Source organism: Fusarium oxysporum, chromosome 14, assembly GCF_000149955.1.
Source record: "Fusarium oxysporum f. sp. lycopersici 4287 chromosome 14, whole genome shotgun sequence".
Classification (NCBI taxonomy): Eukaryota; Fungi; Ascomycota; class Sordariomycetes; order Hypocreales; family Nectriaceae; genus Fusarium; species Fusarium oxysporum.
Window position 1 is genome coordinate 1,687,041 of NC_030999.1, and position 2,253 is coordinate 1,689,293.

The following is a 2,253-nucleotide window of genomic DNA, read 5'->3' on the forward strand; positions in this document are numbered from 1 at the left end:
GATTGCGATGGCATTGGTGCGCGTTGTTATCGAAAAGATGAAGAATCGCCACCCGACGAGCCGTACTTCTTCTCTGCGGATAATCAGCTCGACCTTTGGCCCTGTACCGGCCCGGTTGCCCCAGCTTACGCCTACCGAAGAGTCTTTGATTGCTCGTGTTCACGTCCACGTGAACATTATGCTTGTGCGAGGGCAGCAGTACAAGTATCGGGGGCACGTAGTTCACTTTCTCCGTGAGGTTGGCTTAGTGTACAACCAGCTCCCGCTTCTGCCGCAGGAGTTGAACATTGTATTACTACGTCCTGCCAATACGTCGTCCCACGCAATTCTTAGTCGGCAATTCACCCGCCAGTTCCGTGTCCGCCGCCAGCCGGTTGTCATATGGCTAGACTACCTCCGGCGCCATCATCCTGGGTATCGATGCGTCGTCATCGACGAAGAGAGGCTAAATCAATTGCCCCAAGATGGCAATGTCCTGGATGCCATCCCCCAGAGTCAGGTGGAGGCTGCGGATGTTGGACCCGAGGAAGATCAGGAGGCAGAGCCTGACCTGGAGGACGAGGCTGCAGTGCCAGACATGTTGGCAAAGGACACGGAGCTCGATGCTCTGCGGTCTATTCTCGCCGGAGAGTCGGAAGCTGATTCAGAGCTTTCCACAAGCTTCCAGGCGCAGGCGCAACACGAGCTGCAGCTCCCGAATATACGACACACACCCATTAATGAGTTCAATCGCTCTCATGCCCTACTCTCCTTGGCGTTTCCCTGCCTCTTTCCTGACGGTAGAGCCGACTTTGTTGAACCTCGATTGCGCTCCATTGATTACAAGGATTACGTCGAGCACGCGATGCGCTGGCACGACGGGCGTTTTGCACGCCACCCGACCTTCCGCTTCGTCGCCTTCAACACGCTAATGCGGTCACAAGCACGTTCGCGGTCCAGATTCTTCGTGAAGCAACATGATGGGAGACAGCAGCCGCTGACGCGAGAGCAACTTATTCAGGCGCTGGAACACAGCGAGGACCCCGAGGCGCAGGCGCTGATCAACTCGATCACAAGGCATGCGGTGTCTATTCGCGGTACGCGTCCATTCTGGAACAAAAAGAGGCAGGACCTCGAGGCCTATGCCTATAACCTTGGTTGTCCTGGTGCATTCATCACGTTTAGCCCGGCAGATTTACACTGGCGGAGTCTCTACCAGCACATGCCCCAGTATGACGACTGGCTAGCCGCCACCGAGCCGGAGAGGATGGCTCTATCGCGCCGCCTATTGCGGCAGAACCCTCACATTGCTGCTTTCCACTTCTACCGCCGATACACCCTCTTTCGGGATATCGTGCTAAGTAAGAAGTTCAGCATCACAGATTACTGGGATCGGTACGAATGGCAAGGCCGTGGTAGCCCACACAACCACGGCCTGTACTGGATGGATAATTGTCCAGGGGCCGACATGGAGGACGAAGCGGCTCGTGATGTATTTGCACGCACATGGGGATTCCACGTCACTGCCATTAACCCTGAGCCGAGTAGGACTATGCCTCAGGGTGAGGGTAATCCCCTGAGCGTGGATCCCCTGAGCATAGAGATGACATTCCTGCGGCTCTCACAAATCGTCAACCGCTGCCAGCGCCACAAGTGCAATACCACGTACTGCTTGCGCGTGAGGAAGAGAACCGGTGATCTGGCGAGGGACATGGAAGGTGCCGCTGCGGATATCGAGGCGGCAAACGTTGCCAATCCAGAGAGGGAGTGTCGTTTTGACTTCCCTCGTGCCTTGCGGGAGCTGGCCGCAGTGATCAGGAAGGAAGGCAGGTCGTACTATGTCTTTGAGGCGGCCCGGAATGACAGCCTCATGAATAACTTCAATCCTGCGATTATCCTAGGCTGGCTAGCCAATATCGACATATCTCCTTGCACCAGCTTACAGGCGGTTATTACGTACGCTGCGAAGTATTGCAGTAAATCTGAGAAGAAGACCGAGTCTTTCGCCAGGCTTGCAGACCAGGTCTTGCCTCACACATCGCACGTTCAGCCCCTGTTGTCCTTCTCCTCTCGCCTGATGAACAAGCTGATTGCCGAGAGAGATTACTCGGCGCAGGAGATTTCCCATCTGCTGCTTAACATTCCGCTGCAAGAAGGCACCCGTATGGTTGTCACCGTGGACTGCCGTCGTTGGAGCGACAGGCACGTTCGTATCGTGTGGACGGAGATGTCAACGAGGCCATCGGCAGCTACAGGAAATATCTAGAGAGAAAG

At 55.6% G+C, this 2,253-nt stretch overlaps 1 protein-coding gene across 1 annotated transcript; it reads left to right on the forward strand.

The window, feature by feature from the left end:
• Positions 1-7: 7 nt before the first annotated feature.
• On the forward strand, positions 8-2,245 carry FOXG_16442 (uncharacterized protein; the record flags this gene model as incomplete). The annotated part of the gene is made up of 1 exon (XM_018396463.1): positions 8-2,245. The coding sequence occupies one exon, from the start codon at positions 8-10 to the stop codon at positions 2,243-2,245; it is 2,238 nt and encodes a 745-aa protein (XP_018257366.1).
• Positions 2,246-2,253: the final 8 nt, after the last annotated feature.